Raw genomic sequence first — 358 nt, 5'->3', positions numbered from 1 at the left:
GGGTTGCCTGGCTGGGAGGTCAGGCAGTGCCTGGGGAGGAACACGGATGCAGAAGCCTAGAAAAAAGCCGACTGCCAAAGGAAATGTGGGGAACCCACAGCCTGGGTTGGCGTTGGTGGGGCAGGTGGGCTGCAGCTTGACCCCTTCTCGCTCTGTTTGTGCCCCAAGGCCAGGCAGACGCCGGGCCCTCGGCCGAGCAGGACTCTGACGGTAAGCACCGGCGTTCGCACCCTCCCCTGCGCCGCTGCCTCGGTGCCGCCTGTGCTGAGCCCCTGTCTCTCCCTCCCTCTTCTCCCCATGGTGTTTTCCCGTGGGAGGCTGCAGTGGACGGGGGGCCTCCCTCGCGCGTCACCCCCCA

The 358-nt window shown here is 67.0% G+C and overlaps 1 protein-coding gene across 1 annotated transcript in view; it reads left to right on the top strand.

Moving 5' to 3' along the window:
- Positions 1 to 358, top strand: part of RPH3A (rabphilin 3A) — a gene marked incomplete at its 5' end in the record, with an annotated part of 11,930 nt that overhangs the window by 1,489 nt on the left and 10,083 nt on the right. Inside the window, 1 exon segment of the mRNA XM_010151483.1 lies at positions 169 to 210. Coding sequence (XP_010149785.1) covers positions 169 to 210 — 42 coding nt within the window.

This window comes from Eurypyga helias, unplaced genomic scaffold, assembly GCF_000690775.1.
Source record: "Eurypyga helias isolate BGI_N326 unplaced genomic scaffold, ASM69077v1 scaffold4610, whole genome shotgun sequence".
NCBI classification, from domain to species: domain Eukaryota; kingdom Metazoa; phylum Chordata; class Aves; order Eurypygiformes; family Eurypygidae; genus Eurypyga; species Eurypyga helias.
This window is presented reverse-complemented; position numbering and strand designations above follow the sequence as displayed.